The 25,625-nt window shown below is 53.2% G+C and overlaps 1 protein-coding gene and 1 long non-coding RNA gene across 4 annotated transcripts in view; one reads left to right on the forward strand and one right to left on the reverse strand.

The window, feature by feature from the left end:
• Positions 1-4,782: 4,782 nt before the first annotated feature.
• Positions 4,783-25,625, forward strand: part of Tpcn1 (two pore segment channel 1) — a 44,568-nt gene continuing 23,725 nt past the window's right edge. The window contains exons 1-2 of one of the 3 annotated variants that reach the window (XM_042668902.1): positions 4,783-4,967; positions 8,869-9,105. In XM_042668902.1, coding sequence (XP_042524836.1) covers positions 8,994-9,105 — 112 coding nt within the window. In that variant the 5' untranslated portion in view covers positions 4,783-4,967; positions 8,869-8,993. The remainder of the gene's footprint in view (positions 4,968-8,868; positions 9,106-25,625) is intronic. The other 2 variants (XM_042668903.1, XM_042668901.1) reach the window with 2 other exon arrangements.
• On the reverse strand, positions 5,610-7,087 carry LOC122098478. The gene is made up of 2 exons (XR_006145742.1): positions 6,685-7,087; positions 5,610-5,990 (listed from the first exon to the last, which is right to left on the reverse strand). It is a non-coding gene; the product is annotated as an uncharacterized LOC122098478 (long non-coding RNA).

Genomic DNA, 25,625 nt, shown 5'->3' on the forward strand with positions numbered 1-25,625 from the left:
CACTTTAAGAGACGTGGTGGCACCTGCTGTGGCTAGGGTGGCCATGGCGGCCATGCCGTAGGGGAGGACCTCTCAGCAAAGGCGGGCTTCAGCTCGGTGGCAGCATCTGGGGTCCCAAGCTAGCAGGATGGGGGTGTGTGAGGAGGGGAGAAAGAGGGTCTCAGTTGCTTGTGTCAGGCAGGGGTCACGTCACATCCTGAAAAGTGATAGAAAAGTGGCGGAGAACCAGGCATGGGTGGCTCATGCCTGTCATCCTAGCCACTCAGGAGGAGGATGGCAGTTTAACGTGCCAGTCCGGGCAGGAAAGTCTGTGAGACTCTTAACTCCCATGAACCACCAAGGAACCTCAGGTGGAGCTGTGGCTCAAGGGGTAGAGCACTTGCCTTGAAAGAAAGAGCTGAAGGACAGTGTCCAGGCCCTGAGGTCAAGCCCCAGGATGGACAAAAAGAAAAGAAAAATGGAAGGTGGAGGAGAGGCAACTGTGAGAAGGCGAAGCCCTGTCTAGCAGAAAGCCACTGGCCAGGAGGAAGTGGTGAGCTCAGGCCTCAGGTCAAGGTGGAGCTCAAACCCCAGCCATTAGCTCCCAGAGAACTCAAGAGCCACAGCCAGAAGAGCTGCCCCAGTAGAAGCTGGGAAAACAGGGACTGCTTCTTCCTCTTTTCCCACCACCCATGCCTCCTGCTGGCTAGCCTACCAGGAAACCGCCGGACAGTGACCCTGGGCCAGGCACCTGCAGGGAGCAGACATCCAACACAGCAAATAATAGAGCAAAGAGCCAGACACTAGAACAGCATGCTGTCATTTTGTGTATGTGTGTACGCATGCGCGTGTGTTCTGGTACTGGGGGTTGAACTCAGGGTCTGGGCACTGTCCCTGAGTTTTTGTGCTCAAAGCTAGCACTCTATCACTTGAGCCACCTCTCTACTTCCAGCTTTTGTTGGTGATATGAGGCTCACAGGCTTCCTATCTGGGCTGGCTTCAAACCTCTACCCTCAGGTCTCAGCCTCTTGAGTAGCTAGCATTATGACAAGGGCGAGCCTGGCTCCTGCAGTTCTTAGCATGTTTATACACGAAGCTAACATTAGGGGGAGCTGAATGAAGGGAATATAGGGACTCTGCTGTCTTTGCAGATACTTCTATAAATATACCAAATTAAAAACAACAACGACTTGTTTAAGGATTTTCTGGAAAGCCCAATAATTTATATCTCTGCACTCCTCCCACATCAAACTACATGTAGAAGCCTTTAAAACAAATTGTGCCTGTAATAGGGCTTGAACTCAGGGCCAGAGCACTCACGGTGCCTTAGCTTTTTCGGCTCAAGGCTGATGCTCTACCACTTTGAGCTACAACTCAACTTACAGCGTGTTGCTGGTCAATGGGAGATAAGAATCTCTGGGACTGGCTCAGCCAGTCAGTTTCTGTTGCTTGCAATAGAACCTCCACAGGCAACTCACAACACACCATCAGAGGGGCCTTCAGGAAATAATCGTTGAAATCCCCAGGAATAAATGGTGAAAGGGCGAGGGAATCAGGTAAATACCCAATGTGACCAAGAACAAGGAAGACAAGACAAGCAGGCCAGACCAGATGCTAAGGCAGGTCCTTAACTAGGCCAGAGGACCCCCAAATCAGCCTCCTGAGGCTGAGGGGATCTGGGGAAGGAGGCCAAGAAGGGCATTATTTGATGCTGCTTTCAACCCCTCCCAATTCCTGCTCCCCAATCGATGGCCGAGTCCCTTGGAGGCTTTTCCTGACAATAAAGTTTGCTGGACAGCCACAGAGCTTCCCCAGCCTCTCAGAGGATGAAGGATCTTTGCCCCCCCAGGCTGTGGGAAAGAACGTGAACAAAGTATTTAATGGATGAGCCTCTCCCCGTTGTCCCCTCAAAGCTCTCAGGCATAAATCAAAACGCAGGAATCTTTCCCAGATCGAGGCTGGAAATGCAACAATGTAAAAAAAAAAAAAAAATGCTTCCAATTTGCTTTCAGCCAAATTACCTCTTTTTGCTTTAAAGGGCAAACTTGTTTTCTTTGATTATGATGACGACTATCGGTTCCTGACAGCTCATTTGCCTGAAGATGTAAAAGTGTGGGGGTGGGGGATGGGGGGGAGGGGAGTGGAAAGGGGGGAAAGGAGGTGACCAAGATTGGGGGGTAGGGAATGCATTTGACCATGCTGACCAAAATCACACTGTCTTTTCCTTGAATTCTGATTGTCTCGTGTCCTTTTGAATGCTGCCAACCTTAATATTTAATTCATTTCCAACTTCAGCCTCTCCTTTTAAAACTCCTGCCCCCGAGAGCGAGGCAAGATTGTTAATAGACGGCGAAGTTTAATTGGATCTTCCCTTATTTGTCATTAATTCTGCTGATGAACTTTATAAATGGAAATATATCTTTATCATGCAAATTACACCTCAGCTTCATTCAAATAGGTCTGTTGGATATTTTATTACTTTTGCTCTCAGAACATTTTGAAGAAAAAAAAAAGATGAGCTAAATGAAATACAATTTTTTCTCCTTGAAGAGAGAGAAAAAAAGAGAAGAACCCCAGTGTCCAGATATGTGGGGAAGTGAGAGGGAATTAAGAACAGAGTGGCTGGACACTGTCATCCTTGCTACCCAGGAGGCTGAGATCTGAGGATCATGGTTGGAAGCCAGCCTAGATAAGAAAATCTATGAAACTCTTATTTCCAATTAACCAGTAAAAAGCCGGAGGTGGAGCTGTGGATGGAGTGTCAGAGCACCAGCCTTGAGTCAAAAATCTAAGGGAGAGGGGCTGGGAAGGTGGCTCAGTGGTAGAGCGCTTGCCTTGCATGCCTGAGGCCCTGGGTTCGATTCCTCAGCACCACATAAGCAAAAAGAAAAAAGCCGGAAGTGGCGCTGTGGCTCAAGTGGTAGAGTGCTAGCCTTGAGCTGAAGAGCTGAGGGACAGTGCCCAGGCCCAGAGTTCAGGCCCCATGACCGGACCCCAAAAAAAAAAAAAATCTAAGGGAGGGTGCAAGGCTCTGAGTTAAAAAAAATTAATTGCACTCATGTACAAATATGGTGTAAGAAATCTGGCTGTTAATCAATAGGTGTGGGAGGGGAAGGAAGCAAGAAAGCAAGAAAGGAGGGGTCTTTTGATTAAAACAGAATGCATGCCTGTGTGAAATACCATGGTGAAACCTTTTGGAACAATTAATATACACTAAAAAATGAATGACAGGAGAGTAAGACCGACTCTGTTGTTGGGTGGTCCAGAGGGAAGAGGATTCAGTCAGTGAGTAGAGTAGGATTCTAGTTCTAGGCCAGCCAGGGCAGAAAATTCCATGAGACTCTATCTCCATAGAAGAAGTTTGGTGTTGGGGTAAGGCCCTGTGATTCCAGCTAGGATAGGAAAACTGAGATGAGTCCAGCCAGTTCCTGTGCAAGAAGGGAGACTCTCTTTAGAATAATCAGAACAACATCATCATCAACAGAAGCCTAGTGGTGTTGCTCAGTGCTAGAGTGCCTTTCTAGCAAGCACGAGTTCAAACACTAAAAATAAAATATACAAATAAAGAGAAGGTTCATGTTGGGCACCAGTGGTCTCTACCTGAGAAATAAACTAAAACAAAAAAGGCTGTGGAGTTGGGGGGCGGGGGGAGGAAGAGGGGAGGGGAGAGACAGGTGTGTGTGTGTAACTCAAATAGCGCACCAACTCTGAGTTCAAACGCTATTAATGTAAATTATCACGATGATGATGATGGCTGGTGGCTCACGCCTATAATCCTAGCTACTCAGAAAGCTGAGATCTGAGGATCCCAGTTCAAAGCCAGCCCCAGCACGAAAGTCTGAGAGACTCTTATCTCCCAGGAAAGTCTGTGAGACTCTTATCTCCAATGAACCACCAGAAGTGGAGCTGTGGGTCAAGTGGTAGAGCACTAGTCTTGAGTGAAAAAGCTCAGGGACAGCACCGAGGCCCTGAGTTCAAGTCCCAGGACAAGCACAATTATTACTACTATTACTACTACTAATAATATGAGATAAACATCTTATATTCAATTTAAGATGCAGCCCATAGCATGCTATCCCCGCAGTCCTTGCGTGGATAGCTGTGTGTGGGGGTGTAAAACCGCCCTTTCACCCCCACTTCTACGTTTACCTGCGCTGCCACAGGAGGGTACCATGCCCGTTAGGGGACCCAGCAGGTGGGCCACAGGAGGACAGGCAGAGGACAGGGCCAAAGGAGGATGGCTTGTGGTGCTGGCAGGCCCTGAGCCGGGTGGGGGCAGAGTCGGGGTACTGGTTGCTCACCCACATTTCCCTCAGCCTCAACCCTTCCCACCTGGTTACTCACCCGAGTTCCTCTACCCACACTAATCTCTGTGGTCTCGGCGTTGCTAAGTTACCCGCCAAGTCTGGAAGGCGGGACTCAGTGTTTGACTGACCTTCCGTTCCACCATTCACTTTCTCGTTCCGCTCTTGTGGCACCACCTCCTGCGATTAGGCCAATCAGAACCACGGTCTGGCTCACGTTTCACCAATTAAAAGCCTCGGGGCTCTGTCTGGGTTAGGCTGAACAAGTGAGGCGGGGAAATTGGGAGCGAGGGGGGGAAAAGGGTGGAGCTTCCTGGTCCCGCCCCCTCCCAGGGAGGCGGGCAATGAGTCCTGCAAATGCAGTGGGCGAGATTGGGGAAGGACGGGAAGATTGACCAATCAGAGTTCGACATGGCAGCCCAGGCGCCCAATAGGCGGCAGCGAAGGGGAAATGGGGCGGTGCCGGTGGGGTGGAGGGGACGACAGGCGGGGGCTGAGCTGGCGCAGCTGCCGTGGTGGCCGCGGCTGAAGTGGTGGCCGCTGTGGTAGTTGCAAGAGCTCCGGGTTTTGGCGGCGACGCCGGCGGCCTGGGCTGCGCGTTGCGGACCCTGGTGTGCGGTCCGGGTTCCCGGGGCGTCGCGTGTAAGAATCCGAAGGGTGCTAGGGCTTGGCCCGTGGGAGAGGGTAAGGGTCAGGGGTCAGAGGGCGCGGAGGAAGGGGGTCGCGGCCGGGCACCGGGTGTGGGCGCTGGGCAGGGCGGGCTCCGAGGGATCTGAGGGGTCCGCGTCTCCCCGCGGCCCCCGCGGGGGCTCGCCCCCTTCCCCGCGCGCCCCCCGCACACGCGGGCGCCCCGCACGTGGAGCGGAGCCAGCACGCCCGACCTTTCACCTCCGCGGCGCCCTCCGCTGACCCCCCGCGGGAGGCCGGCGTCCGGCCGGGTGCCCGCGGGCCGCGCGGTGACCGCCGGCCCCGGCCCCTCCCGCGGGGGGCCGGGAGGGGCCCGACAGAGCCTCCCGGGTGCCCTGGAGAGGGAGCCCCGAGTGCCAGCTCTGCCCTGCGCCGGTGACCTTGCACAGCGCCCGTGCCCTCTCTGGGCCTCCCGAGTGGACCGGACAGAATTCCCAGTGCAGGCAGAGGAGAAGCGTGCGTGTCCACCCTGCCTGGACCAAGCGATGTCCAGGCTCCCTGTGGGAGACTGTGGGGTCTGCTGGGAGGCCGAGGCAGGAGGATCTGGATGGAGCCAGCCAGAGCTACATCGCCAGACCCTGTCTGTCTGTCTGTCTGTCTGTCTCCCTCCCTCCCCCACACACAACTCCGAAACAAAAATCAAGAAAGTGATAGGTTTAAGGAACTAGTTCAGGTACTAGTTAAGGGTCGTGGTTTAAGCAGGAGGTGGTGGTTGAAGTTTGGTCAGCACCACGTCCCTGATATTTACTTATGGGAAACAACCACTCTGAGCCTCAGTTTCCTCTCTAGAAGGTGGAGATAATTAGCTGAAGTCCTTTCTAGCAGCAGCAGTCAGTGCGGTTGACACTTTGAGCGACATAGTTCTTTGCTGGGCATCGTATGTTTAGTGACGTCTCTGCCACTGTTTTCTAGTGATCACTGTGTCAAGTTGTGACAACCAGAAAGTTTCCTGCCATTGTTAAGGTCTGTTGGGACCAAAGTCACTCCAGTTAAGAGTCATTGAACTGAAACAATGTGGACCTGAAAGAAGTGAGACATTACACAGTTAAAACATAAAACTGCTACGATCACTACAAGATCTAGAAATATATTCTTTTTGTGTGTGTGCGCGTGTTTGTCAGTAGTGGGGCTTGAACTCTGGGCCTGAGTGCCGACCCTCAGCTCTTCAGCTCAAGGCTAGTGCTCTACCACTTGAGCTACAGCACCACTTCCATTTTTTTTTTTTTTTTTTTGGTGGTTTATTGGAGATAGGAGTCTCACGGACTTTCCTGCCCGAGCTGGCTTTGAACCGTAATCTTCAGATCTCAGCCTCCTGAGCCTCTAGGATTAGGATTTCTAGCCAGTTCTTGATCAGCTGAGAGGATTAATAGAGTTTCTTGCCTTAAACAAATACAAGACTATCAGAGCCGAGCAAGGGATACAAGGAACTTCATATATATACCCTGTCTACTTTGAGTATGATTCAGATTATCCACAATACAACAATAATCCAGCAAGAAAAGGTTAAGCCAGAAAAACAAAAAAAAGAAAGAGAAGCAGACTTAGGACAACCAAATGGTTGTATCTCATCTGGGATTTCTTCCTCCTCCTCCCAATCCCCCAGTGAGATTTAAAAGCAAAATAAATCCCCAAATCTGGAGGAAATTAAAAAAAAAAACAAACTACAGGAAGTTTGCCGGGCAGAGCTACAGACTTTACACAAAACAACACTCACATCTGCCTCGCTTTAAAATAGGTGCTTCCGCCTCCCTTCCTCTGGTCACATCAGAGGATTCCAGAAAGGAAGTAAATCACCCAGTTACCCTTCTGTGGTCATTTTCGAGGCAAAGCCGGTTCAAGCCAGAGGCTCTGCAGCTTGAGGACAGAAGCAGCTGCTGTTTTGAAGTTCAAAAGTCTTTAGACAGATGTGCTGAGTCGTAGCCCAAGCAGAAACAGGAATGCGTATGTAGAGACTTGTAACTGGACTGAACTGAATGTTCTTTTACAACTGTGAGTGAAGGATAGGCACTTCTGGAAAAAAAAAAAAAAAAAACAACAAAAAACAAAAACAAAAACAACTTGTCCCCTTTCCTTTCTTTCCCAGCCCCTACGAATAGAACACTGTGTACTGTTTCTCAGCCTTGTCCAGAATGATCTTGACTGTTGGAGCTGGCTTCTTGGAGCTTTTTAGTTACGCTAAAATGAAAGTTGTTTTTGAAGAAAAGGAGGAGGAGGGGATAAACTTAAGTGGCCCGGTGTAACTTTTTATTTTTATAGATCTTGCCTCCACACACACATCCTGGGGACTTGTAGGGATCCTACCGAGCACTCAGGTCAGGCGTGTAGTATAAAAACCTGGCTGTCTGCCTGTGGGTCCTCAGTCATGTTACTTAACATCTCTGTGCCTAAAACTTTCCCCTTCTGTAACGGGAATGGAGAATAAAAAAATTTTTTTTTTTTTTTTTTTTTTTTTTTTTTTTAGGTGCCAGTCCTTGGGCTTGAACTCAGGGCCTGGGTACTGTCCCTGAGCTTTTGTGCACAAGGCTAGCATTCTACTAGTTGAGCCATAGCTCTGCTTGGGCTTTTTTTGGCTAGTTAATTGGAGATAAGAGTCTCACAGACTTTCCTACCTGTACTTTCAACTGTGATCCTCAGATCTTAGCCTTATGAGTAGCTAGAATTTTAGGTGTGAGCCGCTGGTAACTGATTTAACTACTCTTAATGATTGTATTTTTGTTTTTTTGTTTTTTTGGGTCCGGTCATGGGGCCTGAACTCTGGGCATGGGCACTGTCCCTCAGCTCTTCAGCTCAAGGCTAGCCCTCTACCACTTGAGCCACAGTGCCACTTCCAGCTTTTTTCTTTTTGCTTATGTGGTGCTGAGGAATGGAACCCAGGGCCTCTGGCATGTAAGGCATGCACTCTACCACTGAGCCACCTTCCCAGCCCCAATGATTATATTTTTGTTGTTGTTTTTGCCAGTTCTGGGGCTTGAACTCAGGGTCTGGGCATTGTCCTTGAGCTTCTTTTGCTCTAGGCTAGAACTCTAACACTTGAGCCACAGCACCACTTCTGGCTTTTTCTGTGTATGTGGTACTGAGGAATTGAACCTAGGGCCTCATGCATGCTGGGCAAGCGCTCTACCACTAAGCCATATTCCCAGCTTGGTTGTATTTTTTTTTCTTTAAAATCTATGCACGATTCATACACAGATCAGTGTAATGAAGGTAGAGGAAGAATGTTAGTTTTCATCTCATTTTTCAGACATAGTTACCCTTAACTTCTCAGGATTTTTTGTTGCTTTGTGTTTCCTTTGTATGTGAAAGAGAGAGAGAGATAATGTGTACTGGGACTTGAACTCAGGACCTTGTACTCTTGCCTAACGTATTCTGCTTAAGGCTGGTGCTCTACCACTGGAGCCACAGCCCTACTTCCATTTTTCTTACTGGTTAATTAGAAATAGAAGCTCTCAGATTTATCTTCCCTGGCTGGCTGAGGTCTGAAATCCTCAGATCTCAGCCTCTTGAGCAGCCAGGATTTCAGGGCGAGCCACTGATGTTTGGCTTACCCTCCTCTCAATCTTTTTTTTTAAAAAAAATGTCTTTTTGATAAACTTATTTTTGAGACAGGGACTTATTGCGTAGCTCAGATTAGCCTCTAACTCCCAATTTACAGGCGTGCACCGTTCCTCTCAGTATTGTCCGTATTTTAACACTCATCGACGGCCATAACCCTTTGAAATTTAGACGTGATTCACCTGCGGTAAGCTGCACTGTCTAGAAAAGCATATATCATTCAGTGCTTGTGCCGCCATCACCGCTACCTAATTCCAGAACATCGTCATCAGTCATGGTCATAATTTAATAATAATCCTTTTCTTTCTTTCTTTCTTCTTTTTTTTTTTAATCCCCCCAACCCTAGAAGATGCTACTGATGGAGGTGATTCTGAAAAGCACCTCTGGGCCAGTGGCTTTGCGAGGAAGCTCATACCAGCGACTGTTTGGAGCCCTGGACGACGCCTCCTGAGGAGCGTGGGCTCAGAGGACATGGCCGCGAGTCTGGATGATGACGTGCCCCTCATCCTGACCTTGGATGAGGGGGGCGGTGCCCCACTGGCTCCCTCCAATGGCCTGGGCCCAGAGGAAGTACCAAGCACAAGTAAGTGGGTGTGTGGCTCAGGGAGTGGCAGGTGAGTTGGGGCTTTGGTCTGCTAGGAGAAGCCAGGACTCTGACATCCAACCCTGAATTGTGACTCAGAACCTGTTGCTAGGAGACCATGGGCTTCTAGTGCCATACCCCAGCCTTGTAATATGTCTAGGGTCTGTCCTACCCTCCTGCAGCTCTGCTGCCTCTCGTTACCCAAAGCACCTTGTCCTTGTCCTGGATGCTTGGTGGAGGGACTCTGGCAAACCTGTTTCTTGGCTGGCTTCCTTGTCATATTCCTCGTTAAAAAAAGAATCAGACTTCACCCCCCTCCCCCCCTTCTTCCCCTCCCTGTGTGAAGCTGCTGGCAGGGAAGCAGCACCCTGCCCGGCCAGTTCAGGGCAGGGGTGAGCACTTCTCCTGTCCATTGATTTGAGGGTTTGAGGCTTTGCTTTGTCTTCCTGGGAACTGAGGCTGAACACAAAGCCAGCCCGCGAGAGATGGCGAGCTGCAAATGTTTTCCATTTTAAGTGTGTTTCTGGCAGAAGGCATGGTCTTAAAAACCTTCCTGGGCCTCATCCCGAAGCCATTTGCTCAGGCCGTGGGCTCTGGAGAGGCTTAAAATAACTAGCCCGTTCTGAGGGTCCTGAGACTGTCTACCCAGACGCCTTGGCCATCGCCCAGGTATGCTGCCTGGAGCTGCCCATCTGCTCCCAAGGGCAGACATAGGGAGCAGGGAGGAGCCTGCCTCCACTGTCTCCAGTGTTCTCCTTCATCTTGGGGGTGAGCCCGTGGGGGGCCTGGCTGGCTGTAGGCAGGGACTCTCTTTGCTTAGGGCAGCAGAACTGGGTGGGATCCAGGCTGATCAGAACATAAGCTGGACTTTTTCCTAAGCCCCACTCAGTACTGACAAAGCAGAGGCTCTGACTTCCTGATATTCCTTATTTCCTTCCTAAGATGTCCTTTGCAAGGGGGGCAATATTGTTCTATTTTAGAGGGAGAAACTATGGGTCAGAGAGGTTAAGTAACTTTCCCAAGGCCACACAGCCAGCAAGTGATTGAGCACAGATTGGAAGTCAGGCCTGCCTGGCTTCCAGATTTCTTCCCCTCTTCCTCCCCCCCCCCCCCCGTCTTACTCCCTTTTTCCTCCTCTGGTTTTCTTCACAAGCTCTTAATAAACATGGGTGTAAGTTCTTAGCACTTGTTATTTTTTTTATTTGTATCTTTTTTTTTTTTTTTGCAGTCCATTTGTATATCGCACTGTATAATCTCAAAATAGTGATGGTGATTATCTGTGGTTTACAGAGGTAGAGAGCGCCGCAGTGGCTAGAGATTGTGTGGCTGACCCAGGGTCACACAGCTCGCCACCGGTAAGGCCTCTGCTCATCCCTCCCATATCACCATGCAGCGGGAGAGGGAGAGGGTACAGCACTCAGCTCAGAGGAGGGGCCTTCATGAGGGGGGATGGGAGGTGGCTGCTGGCTTATTGCTTAAGAACAAAGACGGGCCTCCTTCAGCACCAAGGAGCGGGCTTTCTGCTCAGTGCCTCAGTTTCCTCGCTCAGGCTCCTGTGGAGTCATTTTGCTAAAAGCACTGAGAACCAGTGGGTTCTTGCTAATCTACCTAAGCCTGCCTGGGAAGCACCGCAGTGTTCTAATGTTCTAGTGGCTTTGCCACTGACCTTCTGCCTGCTGTCTGGGCAGATACTCTGAAACAAATTCATGCCAGGCCAAGGTGGTCACCCCTGGAATTCCAGCCCTCGGGAGGCAGAGGTAGGAGGATCTTGAGCTTCAGGCCTTTGTGTTCCACATGGCAAGACCCTGTTTTGAAAAAAAAAAAAGAGCAAGTACCACCACCACCACCACCACCACCACCACCACCAATCCAGCCTGGTCACTCCCCTGTCCCATCTCTAAGATACAGAACAAGCTCTTGCCAGCCAGTGTCCCTCACCATCTTGTCTGACCGATCCTGCTTCCTCCCTAGCCAGCCGCTGTCCCAGCTCTCCCTTCAGCTAACCCCTGGGCATTCTGCCCCACTCTGCCTTGCTGGGAAGTCAGTTCCTGTTTGCTCACCTCCTCTTCTGTCTACAATCCTGCTGATGGCGCCGTCTCTTTTGAACTTCCCAGAAGCTTCCCATGTAGTAATTACCTGTTTTACCGTCTGACCTCCTGTTGGGCCTCCAGGCCCATTCATCTTTGTGTCTTACAGCTTAGTGCTTGCAATATCTTGCTGCCACTCAGCAGGGTTGAAATAAACCCAGCTGTGTTCCTGGGGCCTAGATTCTGAAGGTGCTGATCAGTTAGGGATGGTGTCCTCTTCTCCCTCTGCTCCCAAGCCTGTGCTTTGAATTCCATCTCAGCTGGGTGCTGGTGGCTCACGCCTGTCATCCTAGCTACTCAGGAGGCTGAGACCTGAGGATCACAGTTCAAAGCTGTCCAGGGCAGGAGAGTCTGTGAGACTCTTATCTCCAGTTAACCACCAAAAAGCCTGATGTAGGGCTGTGGCTTGATTGGTAGAGCACCAGCATTGAGGGAAAAGGCTAAGGGACAGTGCCCAAGCCCTGAATTCAAGGGCCCCCCACTGCTGGCACAAGAAGGAATCCCATCTCTGGATACAGCTCGTTGTCCTGGGAACCACTACCCTTGACCCCAGCCTATGGCTTCTGCGTGTCCTCAGGGCACTAAGGGGTTAGCAGAATGTGGACAGAGGCCGTCAGTGAGTTGGTGGTGACATGGCCTTGTGCCACTGAGTGTGGTGTCCTCTGGGGGGGGGGGGGGGGAGCGAGTCCTGATGGCCCCTGGGTCTCTGGGAATACAGTGCTGCCAGGCCTGCCCCGCTTCTCTACCAGTATGCCCCGTCCCAGTCCCCTCAAGCTGCCATAACCAAGTGCCATGGGCCAGGAGCTCTGGGGCTGTGGCTGCAGAGGGTGGCATCCCTGTTCCGGATATTGCGAGGTCAGCAGCGGGCATTCTTTGGAAACCTCTCCTTGGCTTGCAGACGGCCACCTTCTGGCTGTGTCCTTAGTTTGGTCTGATACCAGTCCTCGTGGGATAGGCCCCACCCATTGGGCCTTTCACTCTGACCACCCCTTTAAAGACCCTGTCTCTAGTACATTCTGAGGGGCTGGGGTTAGGACATAGAAATGTTGAGGGTACACATTTCACCCCCAAATGTGCCTCATGTTCCCTCAGACATCTCTAGGAACACGGCCGTGCCACCTCTGCCCGCAGCCCCAGGCCACGGCCTTGTCCCTCTAGGAAACTGGAAGGTTTGGATTCTTCTCTGTTCATGAGTAAGGATGGATTTTATCCAAAACTCCAGTATCTCTGGCTGTAAGAATGGCTGCCAGAATGCCAATGAGTGAGTCACGCGCAGGGTGTCAGGTTGATGAAGGGGGCGGGTGGGAGCAGAGGTGTTTAAGACCTGGAAAACCGATCATGAGCTGGCATTGGACGGGACAAGTTAGCCATACCCCTGCCTCTTCAGGACACGCCAGGCAGTGGTCCAGATCACATTGGAGCACCAGGGGCCCCCACAAGGGTTTTCTGGGGTAATCCGGTCACTCGGTGCATCTTCTAGACCGGGAAAAGATTGGGGACACTGGAGGAGGCTGAGCTTGGAGCAGGTCACTGGGAGCTCCAAGTGGCAATCTGTATAGGGCCAGGCCTCCAGTAACAGAGCAGAGCGCCCCTCCCTCTGTCTCCTCAATGCCTGGTGAGTTGTGTTGCCTGCAATGCGGACGGCCAGTGTCCCTGGCTCCTTTTTCAGTCTTTATGTAGCATGGTAGGCTGGTACCAGGCTCCTTCACGGAAAGAGCTGGCAGGGATCAGCCAGGCTGTTAGCCAAGGACTCCCCATTGCAGAAGTTTGACTTGAGTTTAACCAGGCACCCCGGGGCGCATATCAGAGTGGAGGCCTTCCTGAAGGACTTGAGTAGCTCTTGGTGCCAGAGCAGCTGAACATGGGGGCTCTGGAGTTGGGTCTGAAGACGAGGGCAGACCTCGGCTTCTCCTGGCCTCAGCCTCGGACCCCTCCCTGCAGGATGATAATCAGATCAAGATAGGGCTCCAAGTCAGATCGCTGCCAATGCCGGGACTTATTAAGATCTCAAGCGATTCCTTGGTTACCAACACCATTATAATGGCCAGAGACTGGTTTACTGTGTTGGAATGTTTGTGGTGAGCAGCCGTCCTGCATCCCTCAGTGCCTCTGTCCCCAGCTCCATGGGGGCCACCATGCATGGCAGCTAGAGACCGGGCAGCAATCAGATTGCCATAGCCTCCCATGGAGCCCAAACACTTGGCCCTGTTAGACTCATTTCCCTGGCTTTCTAAGGGCCTCCACCAGCCATGGGTGATGCCAGTTTAAAAAAGCAGAAGCAGCCAGCTTGCCTGGTGGTGGAAGTTTTTTTTTGTCGGTCGTGGGGCTTGAACTCTGGGCCTGGGCGCTGTCCCTCAGCTCTTCAGCTCGAGGCGAGCGCTCTACCACTTGAGCTACAGCGCCACTTCCAGTTTTCTGGTGGTTTATTGGAGATAGGAGTCTCACGGTCTCTCCTGCCCCGGCTGGCTTTGAACCTCGATCCTCAGATCTCAGCCTCCTGAGTAGCTAGGATTACAGGCATGAGCCACCAGCGCCCGGCTGTGGTGGAAGTTTTGTAATGGAGCCTTTCTCTGCCTCCTCCCAGAAGGCAGGGGAGCGGAGGGTGGGGGGGGGGGTAGAGGGGGGATCCTGTCTATTGTCCTCTCCTCCCCTGTGGAATGCTATCTCTCCCTCAGCACACAGAAGCTGTAGTGTCTCAGTGGCAGTGTTGGCAGCTGGGTGCAGCTGTGCCTGCTGCCTAACTCTGATCACCTGAGACAGGATATTGACTTCCCAGCCTCCACTAGGGGGAGGGCACCCTGAGGCCTGAGCTGCCCCCCAGCTGTGCATAGCCCAGTGGTTCCAGGAGGAAACCTAGGCTCATCATAGGGACCAACCCAGGAAGCACAGGGGCTCTACTCTATGGGAGCTCCAGGGTACCTCTCGCTTGTGACCCTTGCTTGAACAAATCCCTGGTTTGGCACTTCCTGGCTCAAGCCCTTTCCTCCCTGGTGAGGCGGGTCCAGGGAAGAAGGCATGTGGTGTCCACATGACCCAGAGCTTTTGGGCTCCTGCTTAGTGTATCTCTCTCATTTGGTTCCCTGCAGATATCTAAGGTTGCTGCCTTCAGGATCCTCGTACAGGGGATGAATGAGGCTCCCAGAGGTCAGAACCTAGCCAAGGTCCCCAGGCCACTTTGTCAGCACTCGAACCCAGATCTCTGTTGTAGTAGCTAGGGTGGTTGCCTGTTGTAGGTGGAGCAAGGAGATGTGGTTGCAAGTGGGAAGTGATAGATCATGTCCCAGGACAGAAAGGACAAACGATGGGCTTGGAGTCCAGCCTGGGGATGCCTAAGAAGGCCAGGCCAGGGTGCTAGAGGACTGTCCCCTAAGATTGGCTCCCAGGGGCAGTGACTTCGATCGAGACTTACTGGGAGGATATCCTAGACTGGGTTACATCTCTGAATTGGGGCCGTCGGTACTTGTGTTGTCTTTTGCACTTGAAACCCTATGTGTTTTGTTGATGCTGGGTGTGGTGGTGGGGGTCCTTCCCTAGCCGAAAGAGTGTGGTTCTTTGGTTAGAATATAGTGGTGCACTCCTGTAATCCCAGCACTCAGGAGATAGGAAGGCAAGAGGATCATGGGGCCGCCTGGACGAGACAGCACCCTGTCTCAGAATAAAACAGAACAAAACCCCACCAGTGGGTCTGAGGCTCTGGTTCAGAGGAAGGGTGAAGTCTGAGGGTTGAGCTTCACGGGCATGCTGGGGACTGTGCCTTCCGGGGGGGCAGTGGCCCCTGAGTTGTGGTCATGGAGGACCACAGACTGACCCCACATTCCCAGCCTTCCACACAGTCAGAACCTATATTTTAAGCACAGGACTTCTGCTTTGTAAACTGACAGCCGACTCCTGTGTCAGCAGCACAGCTGCTGGCCGCAGCCCAGTCACTGGCTGCTTCCTTCTGATCTCAGACACCGGACACACCAGTTCTGCCTTTGCTTTCTGTTCAAAATGCAAGCCGTACAAAGGGCTATGAGGTCACTTCCACCAGCCCAGCCTGGACTGTAATCCTCCTGTTCATGCTTCCTGCGCAGGCAGTTGGGTACCACCTTGGCCTAGCTTGCGTTAGTTGGAGATGGCACTTTGCTGACTTTGCCTAGCCAAAGCTAACTTTGATCCTTTCTATCATTTTCTCCTGATCCAGGATTATAGTCCCGAGCCACCGTGCTCTGCCCTTTTCCTTCTTTCTTTTTAAATTTATTTTTATTTTTTGAGTTTTATATTATTGTAAAGATGCTGTACAGTGGGGTTATAGTTACATGAGTAGGCAATGAGTCCATTTCCTGTCCAGCATTGATACCCCCTCCCTTGTTGTTTATTTTTATTGATTTATTTATTTTGCCAGCCCTGGGGCTTGAACTCAGGAACTGGGCACTGTCCCTGAACTTCTTTTGTTTAAGGCTAGCACTCTACCACTTGAGTCCTAGCACTACTTCTGCCTTTTTTCTGCTTTTGTGGTACTGAGGAATTGAACCCAGGGATTCATGCATACTAGGCACTAAGCCACATTCCCAGCCTTCCTTCTTCTTCTTCTTCTTCTTCTTTTTTTTTTTTTTTAAATCAGTACCTTTTTATCCTCTGAGAAGCTAGTTTTTCACATGGCCAGCACGTGTTTCTGTGGGCTACAGTGGAGGACTTCCAGTCTGGCTGGTGGTGGGGGCAGGTGGGTGGAGCTTGGTTGGGGCGGGGCTTGGTTAGAGGTGGGGATTTGTAAGAGGCAGGGTAGGGTGAGCCTGAGGAATCCTTTCTCCTGATCTCCTCCACCTCTGGGGCCGTGCTTAGTGGTGGAGAATCCTGAAGTACTTTATGGGGTGGGCTGGGGGGAGGGGGTCTCCAGCACCGTGTAAGTGGTGTCTGAAAATTCACTTGGCTGCCTTCCAAGAGGAGTGGGGATAAGTGAGGTACGCCCTTATATCTATTTTGTTCATTTAGGGGGCGGGTATAACTACCCACATAGGCCCAGTGCATGGTCTCAGCGTGGGCAATGTACTCCCCCCCTCAGCCCCCAGCTTCCCGCTTTCTGCACACCTGCCTGGTGCCTGCAGCCTGGAATTGGAAGTTCCTGGAGGAGGGTCTGGGGGACCAGAGAACAAATGGCGTCCAGGGATGGGATGTCCCAAGCAGAGGGGAACATGTGGCCAGAGGCCGGGGCAGGGCTGGGAAAGGCAAGGGATGGGCTAGGGGCAGGCTTAGGGGCAGATTAGGTTGGGCTGTGGGGTCAGGTGCCCTGAGGTCAAACCAGCTGAGTTGGTAGACTACCAGACCTCAGGCAGGTGGCAGAAGTCTGTAAGCTTTCCCTTCCTCATTCATAAGATGAGCATTCCGGGGTTCAAGCAAGACAGCATGCTCTAAGTAATCAGCCCCGTGCCTGGCTTTCCCCAGGCTGGGCCCCGTGACGCCAGCCATTCTTAGTACTAGGGGTCCAAGCAGGGAGATTCGTCTTAAGCAGGCATTCATCCCGTTGAGTGGCAGGAGAGCTGCTAAAGGCGTGTGTGTGGCAAAGCTGCTTCCTACAGCATGGCTTCCAGGTTATCAAGCCCGGGCTGGTGCCCCCTTCATAGGGAGGGACCCCTTTTCTCTCCAAGATGGGAGGCGGCTGGAGAGGAAGCTGGGGCCTTGCTGTAGTCTTGCTTTCTGGAACTGGCTTAGGCCCAGCCCCAGGGCCTCCCCGAGGTGGGTGTGTCCTGGCCCTACTCATCTGGCCGCCTGGAAGCCCAGCCACTTCTACACTTACAGGGCTGTCTCTGGCTTCCCCATCTTGGGTGTGGGGGTGCCTTTTAAACGTACCCCAGCAGGATCCAGGGGCCTCTACAGAGGCACACGCCTGCCTGAGCATGGCCAGCCCCTCCTCCGCTTCTTAATCCCATGTGCCCAGCCCTTGGGTCAGAAGAGACTTCCAAATCTGAGCCAGCCTCCTGATGGGAGAGCCTGACTCCTGCTGCTCCCTGCAGCAGATGCAGTCCTGCTTTTCCCTGTGCGTCCACCCTACCCCCCAGACCAAACCCCAGTGGATGGGGGCCCAGCGGCCAAGCTCCAGTGCTCTCTGCTCTTTACCAGGCAGCCATGGTTCTTTGTCTCAGCCCTCAGCAAAGAGTCCAGTTCTAGTATAGCTTGAATACTTGGATTACAAATTTTAAAAAGATCTCACCCTCCATGTAGTTTAGCTATAGAAGCAAGAGGACAGAGGGTACTAGCAGTGGTTTCAGTTTATATTTGCTTGCCAGGATTAAGATATTGTGTGTGTGTGTGTGTATATGTGCGTGTGCACGCACGCGTGCACGTGCGCATGCGCCTGGGCACGGTCCCCAAGTTTCTTTTACTCAAGGCTGGCACTCTGCCACATGAGCCGCGTCTCTACTTGCAGCTTTTTGCTGGTTAATTGGAGATAAGAGTCTCATGGATTTTCCTGCCTGGGATGGTTTTGAACCTTAATCCTCAAATCCCAGCCTTCTGAGTAGCTAGGATGACAAGTGTGAGCTAACGGCGCCTGGCTCCAAATCACTTTCTCTTCTGACCACCCAGGGAGGCGGTGTCTGACTCAGAGCAATCCTGCTTTGGTGTTCTGCAGCTACAGAGCTGAGTCCTTGTCTTCCCCAGCCTTCCCTAACCACAAGCATCGTGACTATTCACACCCTACTCCTCCCCGCTCCCTGTTCTCCACGCACTGAGCCACTCACACCCCAGCTCCTTGCTTTGCATTATGATAGATTCCTAAAGGTTGTAAGAAAATGCAATTTTGGTGAATTAAGTCATTTCAAATACGTGCTGGAGGGCTGAGTTTGGGAAAGAATGCTTCCATTGTATGAATAACAGCCAGAGTCAGGTTGGTGAATCACAGCCTCTCTAGCAGGGCTGGGCCTGTGGGTCTGGATTTTTTTTTCTGGTGTCAGGGATGGCCAGGTAGACAGGAGGCAGGAAGGTAGAGTGACAGCCTAGTCTGATTCTCGGGTATTAGTTGCGGGTCTGTTGTTCGCACAGTGGTAGTTTGGCACATGTCTGCTGGGCATTTAATAATAGACATGAGGGGACGGCACTGTGAGAGGTGAGTCACCAGAAACGCCCAGTGTCCCCGGTGACTGTGTGTGTCACAGCTTAGCTAGTCCTGGGAGCCATCTGGGGTAACGACAAGATCTGTGCACACGTGATCAGCCCAGAAATAGCCCACGCAGGGCACAGCCCTGCTTCCCCCAGAGCTGCCTGCTTGTCAGACGTGAAAGCTCAGCTTCCAGCCCTGTCATTGCTGTGCCAGCCTGGGGTGCTTAGCCCCCCGCTGTCCCGCACATCCAAGCACCCCACCACCATGGCCATTTACACTCTGCCCTTCTCTCTTTTCATAATCTGTCTTTTCAGTAGCTCACGGGTTCACGTCATGCTATTTTCTTGTTCCGTAGCTCTTGCTGGAAATCGGTTCAGGCAGAGCAACTGGGCACGGTGTTGGCTAATGGCTTGGAGACGCTCCAGGCTGCCGGATGCATTGGCTGGCACTCGAAGGGTGATCGTCGGCAGGCATGATGTCTTCTCTCTCTGACTCTCGTGGGCCTCCTCTTCTTGCGGCTCGGCTGTTACACTTGGCTGGCCCGCCTCGGTGCTTGCAATCACAGCGATTATGCACAGGCTGGAGCCAGTCTGCCAGCCTCGCCAGGGCTCAGGTTTTATTAGAACCAAAGTCCATCAGGCCTCCGGGCCAATTGGCCCACTTCTTCCTATTGCATATTGCTTTTTCTTTTTTTTTTTTTTTTCCTATTTCCCCTTGGAGATCAGGCCCTGTCCCAGAGTATAGAGGGAGTAAGACACCTGACCGGGGCAGTTGGGAGAGAATCCCTGGGCTGTAGGACTGAATGTGTTGGGGAGTGGTGAGATCCAATGATGCACGTGACTTATGCTTTTGAGTCACGCGATCTACTGAGGAAGGGAGTTGCAGCGTGGAATAAAATGCCAAGTTGGTTTCTTCCCAAGCCTTGGTGTCTTCATCTTTAAAATGGGGACTGACAATGATTACATAGGGAAGTTTGATAGTGTTCGCATCAGATTCTCCTCTTCACTATGAACAATAATACAGTATCAACAGAGCAGGGGTGTTGCCCTTTTCCCAGCTCCTCTCTCCCTGGAGGACTTGCAACTCTCGTCCTTTCTCTTACTCAGAGGAAGCTTCTGACTTCCTCTTGGGGAATATGAGCTGCTTCCTGTTTCCGAGTCTTTGAAGCATCTTGTAGCACAGCCATTACCTCCCTTGCCTTGGCCAGGCCTCTTCCCCCACGCCCCCTGCGCTTCAGGGAGAGTGACAGTCAAGCACTCCACGGCCTGCTCAATCTTTGGAACCACTTCTTGGTCTCCCTTGTGTTTTTCTCATGCTTAGCTGTTCTGTTTTTGGTTTGTTTTTGGTGGAGTTGTTGATTTTTGTTGCTTTTATGACAGTCTCTTTTTTTTTTTTTTTTCTGGTTGTGGGTCCTGAACTCTGGGCCTGGGCGCTGTCCCTCAGCTCTTCAGCTCAAGGCTAGCGCTCTACCACTTGAGCCACAGCGCCACTTCTGGCTTTTTCTGCTTATGTGGTACTGAGGAATTGAACCCAGGGCCTCAGGCATGCAAGGCAAGCACTCTACCACTGAGCCACCTTCCCAGCCCCGACAGAGTCTCTTTATGTAGCCCAAGCTGGCCTGGAACTCCAGGTTCCCCCTGCTTCCAACTCTGGAGTTCCAGGATTACAGGCATGAGCCACATACCATACCATACCATACTATACTATATCATACTCAGTCTCTGTTGTGGATTTTTTTTTCATGGTGTCTCTTTTGGGCTTTCTTTCCTATTAGACAGAAAAGGAAACTGAGGAAGAGGAAAAAAAGATTCAGCTCAGTGCCTGGCCACTGAGCTTACCCAGGGTTCACCTCTCTTCAAGCTCTCTGCAGGGTAGAAGCCACCTCTCACCTGTCACTTCCCCTAACTGCGGGTGCCCGGCCACCGCCTGGTTGGGCACTGCTTATCTGGGGCAAATGACTGTGGTAGCCCCTTCCTAGGGACCAGAGCGGACCTTCGGCAGCAGCCTTTGTGCAGGCCGAGTCTCAAGCCAGACCTGTCCTCTGAGCACAGGTTATGTACTGGCCTCATGCAGGGGCTCGGAGCGTGCCAGCATGCACAGAACCCCCTGCATCCCGCTGGCACTCCCGTGGTCCCCATTCTGCCCGGTGTGGCTCACAGTTAGCATTTCTGATGCTTCCAAGCAAAGGTGGGACAGATGTTTGCACAGGTGCGGCAGCGGCAGGGGAAGGCTTGCATGTGTGCGCGTGTGTGCGTGCATGCGTGTGTGAACCCTGGTGTCCTGAGAAACCTTTGTGGCAGTATCCCAAGCACTCTGCCTGTGGTCAGTGTCCAGTCAGTACTCGAGCACGAGCAAACAGAGCCCCCGGCGACCCCAGCAGACTCTGGGGTGGGGCGGGGATAGTAGCTCTCCACTTGGGAAGCGGTGGGCTTGGGAGAAGGGCACAGGAGGTGTTGACTGAATGCTCACGTGGAGTCACATGGGGCCCTGTAGCGGGTCCCTGTTATGAAGGTCACACCCACAGAGACATCTCCGTGGCTGTTTGGGTAGGTACCATGTGTGGCACCACAGGCCCTTGGAGACAGTAGCATTTGTTTGCTTTGTGCCTGCGCTTCTCTCCGCCCTGCTGCCCTGTTTCCTCCGGGCATCGTCAGTGCTCTCGATCCTCGGTCCCTTTCCCTGCCACTTAAGTCCTGCTCAGGGGGCACAGGGCTGTGTCCTGGCTGCCCCTCAGCCAGCGTTCCTTCTAGAACAGTGCATGGCCCATGGCGCTCACCCTGCCATGCCTTCCTTTCCTCCTGGGGCACAAATAAGCCTTTGGCAGGGTAGGTTTTGGGCTCCTGCCAGCCATTCAGCTGGGCTGGCTCTACGCCAGCTCTCGCCTTTCTGGAGGTCAGCATCTTTGCCGGGCTCTGCTGGGTTCGGAGCCTTACTCTGACGTGCATCGGTACGTGGGCCCACCCTCCACGCCATCTTGCAGCCAATTAGCAGTAAGAAGACGACGCCCAGGGAGGAGAGCGTGCCTTCTGCCTTTTCGCGGCATGGTGGCTGAGCCCCTTCATCCGGGGGCCTGGGCGCGCCATGCCGCTTCGGTGCCTGCCAAGCTCCTGAGCGTTGCCGCCTTATTTTCCCATGGGGCGCGGGTCTCTGTGACAACTGGCATGCGGTTGGGCGATGGCTCGTTGTCATTCTGCTGGGCACCGTTTCCGGAGGGTTTCGTGCTCGGTCAGTGTTCACATTTGTCCCTGTGAGGCCTGGAGCACAGCTGGCACCAGCCCCCGGTTTATGGGTGAAGAGACGGAAGCTTTGGGGAGGAGGATCATGAACGATGGGAGGAGGGGGCACGGCAGGGTGAACGGGAGGTGGGGGGTCCCAGCTGCAGTTCATTTCTGTGGTGGTGGATGTGTGTGTGTGTGTGTGTGTGTGTGTGATGTGCGTTTGAGAAGGCGTGGAGCTCTAAGAGAGCGAGATCAAAAGGAGGAAGGCGAGAGGATGGGGTCAGCGCCTCACATTGAGGCCCAGAACTCTGCATTCTGCCACATTGCTCCTTGCTCGTGGGGTTTGCCCAACACACCCACCATCCAAACGGACCTCTCTCTAGCTGGGATCATGCCTGCGGTGGCTTTCCAGCCTTCGCCGACCCTGTCCTGCCGGGTGGCGGTGGTGCCCGCTCCCATCCCCGCTCTCCCTCCTCCCTCTCCCCTCGCTGGTACGGCTTTATTGCCGGCATATGGAAACTGCTTCTATTTATCCTGCAGCACCAGGATGCTGCTACACGCTGTGCTCCAGCGAACGGAAAGCTGGGGTTCCCTGCAGGCTCGTTTCTGAGGCTGCATGCAAAGCAGCCAGCTGTTTACAGCGAGCGGCTGGGCCTGTTACATCAGCGTGGCAGCGGCGTGGCCATCTGCGCAAACAGGTCACCCCGGGCTGGCTGCGTCCTCCGGTGGAGCTTCTCCAGCCTGTGCTGTTGTGACACCATTGCCGGTGGGCCTAGAGGCTTTCTTCCTGTTCTTCCCTCCCACCGTCCTCCAGGGACTCCAGTCCATGGGCCTGGGCCTGTGGCCAGGGAACCAGGAAGGGAATTCAGGACTGGAGGCTCATAAATCTTGACTGGCCAAGGTCTGCAGACCTGCCCACCCTCTGCCCAGGGCACCAGAAGCACAACATACTACGTCTCCCCCCCCCCCCCCCCCCCCCCGGGGAACTTTTCCCCAGAGCTGCACAGTGTCCTCTTCCCAGCCAGACTCGGCCGGCCCTGTTGAAGCCGCCAAGAGGACATGCGCTAGAGAGAAAAGGGAGACTGCGGCGTCCACTGCTGTGTGTCTCTGTCTGGACCTCTCTTCCCTGCCAGTGTCCAAGCCCACACAAGGCAGAAATGCAGGAGGAAGGGGCAGCCGCGGTCCTCCTGGTCCAGCCTTGGAGCAGAGCAGACAGGCAGGGAATAAGATCCCAGGGCGGCCAGCCCCTCCTCTACAGTGCCCTTGGCTGGGCTATACCAACAACTCCCGGGAGGCACCGCAGCCTCCTGCCTGCCAGTCAGGCCTTTTCCGTGATCCCTAGTGTGCTGGCAGCCTTGGCTGGTTTGTGGGTTTTGGAGTCACCTGTGGCTTTTGTGAAAAGCCCCTCCGCAGCATAGGTCGCCCCAGGCCCTTCAGGCCTGCCCTGCCTTCCGAGCCTGGTGAAGATGCCAAGTTCTCTTCTCTGACACAGCGCAGGGTTGAATGGCTGGGCCTGGAACAAAGTGTGCCCTGCAAGCAGGGATTCTTTTCTTTCCCTTCACGCTTGAGTTTTGTTTTTCTTTTTTTTTCTCTCTCTCTCTCTTTTCAGGCTCTTGCCTGAATTACCCTTATACAGAATAGTCCCTCTGCAGCCAATCTTTAAGCGAGTTATCTTAAAAAATACAAAGAGGTCACATCGAGCCTCTTGCTAACACCCTTGGCGCTCAGTAGAGCCTGCTCTTGACTGAGTCCCGCCGGGCCTGGCTTGGCTCACCCTCCACCTCCATCACCTGCTGTGTTTAATACCTGTGGAGGGACCAGGCAATCTTTCGAGCAAGGTCTCCTGTTTTAGTTCAACTCGGGTGGGTGTTCACAGCTTAGGCGTCGTGCCCAACTTGGTCCTGGGCCCTGAGACCAGTGACCAAGACAAAAGCCCCTGCCCCATGGAGCCCCCCACCCTTTGCCTCTCCCCCACCACCCCAGTCATAGGCAACACCGGGCAATGTTGGGGCCAGATGGGTGCCGTGTGCCTTTAAGGGGAGGCTAAGGGCAGCCTTTGGGTAGAAGATCCAAAGATGCCAGGGAGCCTGCGTTGCTGGGGACAGAGGGACAGGAAGTGCATGAGCTCTGGGGGGGAAGGGCTGCAGAATAACAAGGAGGCCTGGGTGTGGGAAGGACAGAGCGGCCAGCCGCAAAAGACGGAGTCCAGGGGTGGGCCTACCCCATGGGGTGGATGCTGTGAGAGCCACGCATGCGTATGTCCTGTCATCTGATACCCATTCACAGTGACGATGGCTGACGAGCATTGTCCGGGAGGTGAGGTCTCACTGTCTGGGACAGCCAGCACTGGGCAGGGGCCGGTCAGCCAGGGCCCTGGGAGGAATGATCCCCCTGACTTCCCCAGCCCTGCCCCCTGCTGCCCCCAAATCCTGTGTTGATGCAGCTGTTCTTGATGAGCACTTATAGCCAAGGCAAACATGCTGTCAGCCACCCACTGAGACCTCGTCCCTCTGTCTGAGCCTTACCCGTGGTCTTCCGTGGTCCATCCCCAGCCAGGGGAGCCTCTCGCCGTCTGTGGTTTAGGTCAGAGCTGATGAGCCCGTCAGTCAGAAGAGAGTAGCCACAGCTGCCCGCAGCCACAGGGCATCTGCAGAGCCATGCTCAGGGAAGCTGTGGTGGGCTCAGGAATCCTGGGGACCAGCCCCGTGCTACGGGCTCCCTCTCACCCCTTCTCCAGCCCTCAGTTTTCCTGTCTCTAAGAGGTCGGCCTCTGGGGTCTGCTGCTCCAGACTTGATGTCACGTGTCCAAGACAGGCAGCAAGAAGTACCCCCAACTTAGGGGCAGGACAGCCCCCACTTAGTGTGTTCCCCCAAAATCTGACCAAGACCGTGTACTTCCTAGACCTCTGGGAAAACAAATTGCTCCAGTCACTGAGTGTGAAAGACCGAGGTGCAGGCCGTGGTGCCCGGCTCTTTCCTCCTGGACCCGCACGGGGGTGGGAGTGGGGGGAATGGGCCATGCTGGTTCTGAGCACAGCCCTCAGCCAGTGTAGCCATGCTCCGGAAGTGCGCATGACCCGGCAGGTCCCCCAGGTCTGCCCTCCCATTGAACTGCCTTCGCCGCTGATGGCTCCCCCTTTGTGCCCCCATATTCCATGCGGATGGGGTTCTCAGAGGAGAGCCTGGCACACCAAATATGCCCTGTTTGCTACTTCCACTCAAGCTGAGTTGCTTCTAGACAGATTAATGGGGGGGGGCATCCAGAGTGCCAACAAAGCCCCATTCCAGGCAGGACTGGCAGAAGGCTTTAGCTACCAACCCGCTCCAGGTGCTACTGGCCCCTCAGGGGTTCAGCTTCTTTCTAAATTTGGGCTTGCTTCTAAGGCCATCTGTACCTTCCCACCTGTTCCTATAAACACATACATGCTGCCAGTTGCCAGGGCAGCTGTGCCAGTCCCTCTCTCCTGGTGACCCTGGTGCCTGCCGAAGTACCCTTGACTCATGACTGTGCACCTCTGTGGAGGCGCTGTGTGCCCGGGGGCTGCTGCCGGAGGGACGGGCAGGGCGGGCCAGGCTCATGGACGCCCACCTGAGGCCCAGCCGAGGCGCTGCCCGCTGCTGCTGGACATGCCCCAGTGAAGAAAACTGTCGGGAGCCTTTTTGTTATTTTGTTGTTTTTTGTAGGCCTGGGGATGGAACCCAGGGCTTGGCACCTTCTAGACAAGCACTCTATTTGTACTAAACCAGACCACCAGCACTGAATATGTGATTTGTGTGTGTGTGTGTGTGTGTGCACGCACACGCTGTCCCTAAGCTTTTAAACTCAAGACTAGTGCTTTACCACTTGAGCCACAGTTCTATTTTTGGCTTTTTTTTTTTTTTGGTATCTGACTCAATTGTTTTATTCATGTTTTCATTAAGAATTATTTCCAAGCCGGGTGTCAGTGGCTCATGCCTGTAATCCTAGCTACTCAGGCGGCTGAGATCTGAGGATCATGGTTCAAAGCCAGCCCAGGCAGGAAAGTCTGTGAGACTCTTATCTCCAATGAACCACCAGAAAACTGGAAGTGGTGCTGTGGCTCAAGTGGTAGCGTGCTCACCTTGAGCTGAAGAGCTCAGGGACAGCGCCCAGGCCCAGAG

This window comes from Dipodomys spectabilis, unplaced genomic scaffold (assembly GCF_019054845.1).
Source record: "Dipodomys spectabilis isolate Male_0828 unplaced genomic scaffold, ASM1905484v1 ptg000480l, whole genome shotgun sequence".
Lineage (NCBI taxonomy): Eukaryota > Metazoa > Chordata > Mammalia > Rodentia > Heteromyidae > Dipodomys > Dipodomys spectabilis.